Source organism: Apaloderma vittatum, unplaced genomic scaffold (assembly GCF_000703405.1).
Source record: "Apaloderma vittatum isolate BGI_N311 unplaced genomic scaffold, ASM70340v1 scaffold33581, whole genome shotgun sequence".
In the NCBI taxonomy this organism is placed as follows: Eukaryota; Metazoa; Chordata; class Aves; order Trogoniformes; family Trogonidae; genus Apaloderma; species Apaloderma vittatum.
The window spans coordinates 1-312 of NW_009697915.1; the positions used below are offsets into that span (position 1 = coordinate 1).

The window sequence follows — 312 nt, forward strand, 5'->3', positions numbered from 1 at the left end:
TGCAGCACACCCTGGCTCACCGGATCATGTAGGCCAAGCTCGCTCCCAGTCCAGCCACACCTGCGAACGCCATCAGGACGTTTCTGATGCTGCCTTCTAGGTCCTCGACTCGAAAGAAGTCGACAAAGCCCTCCTAGGAGAAAGAAGAGGAAGTCATTTCCACACCAGGCACCCTTCTCTAGCAGGAAGGCAGAGAAAAGCCTTTTTCCCCGGCAGAGCAAGCTGGGGTACAGCCTGCCCAGCACAGCCACTACGTATGCTCCCCCAAACTCATCACAGCCTCACCCCCCGCAGGCAGCAGGCAGAAGCAAG

The 312-nt window shown here is 58.0% G+C and overlaps 1 protein-coding gene across 1 annotated transcript in view; it reads right to left on the minus strand.

Moving 5' to 3' along the window:
- Positions 1 to 16: 16 nt before the first annotated feature.
- The window catches only part of LOC104280236 (induced myeloid leukemia cell differentiation protein Mcl-1 homolog), a gene marked incomplete at its 5' end in the record, with an annotated part of 1,186 nt that continues 890 nt past the window's right edge, over positions 17 to 312 (minus strand). Inside the window, one exon of the mRNA XM_009877817.1 lies at positions 17 to 133. Within this exon, the coding sequence (XP_009876119.1) occupies positions 17 to 133 (117 nt within the window). The remainder of the gene's footprint in view (positions 134 to 312) is intronic.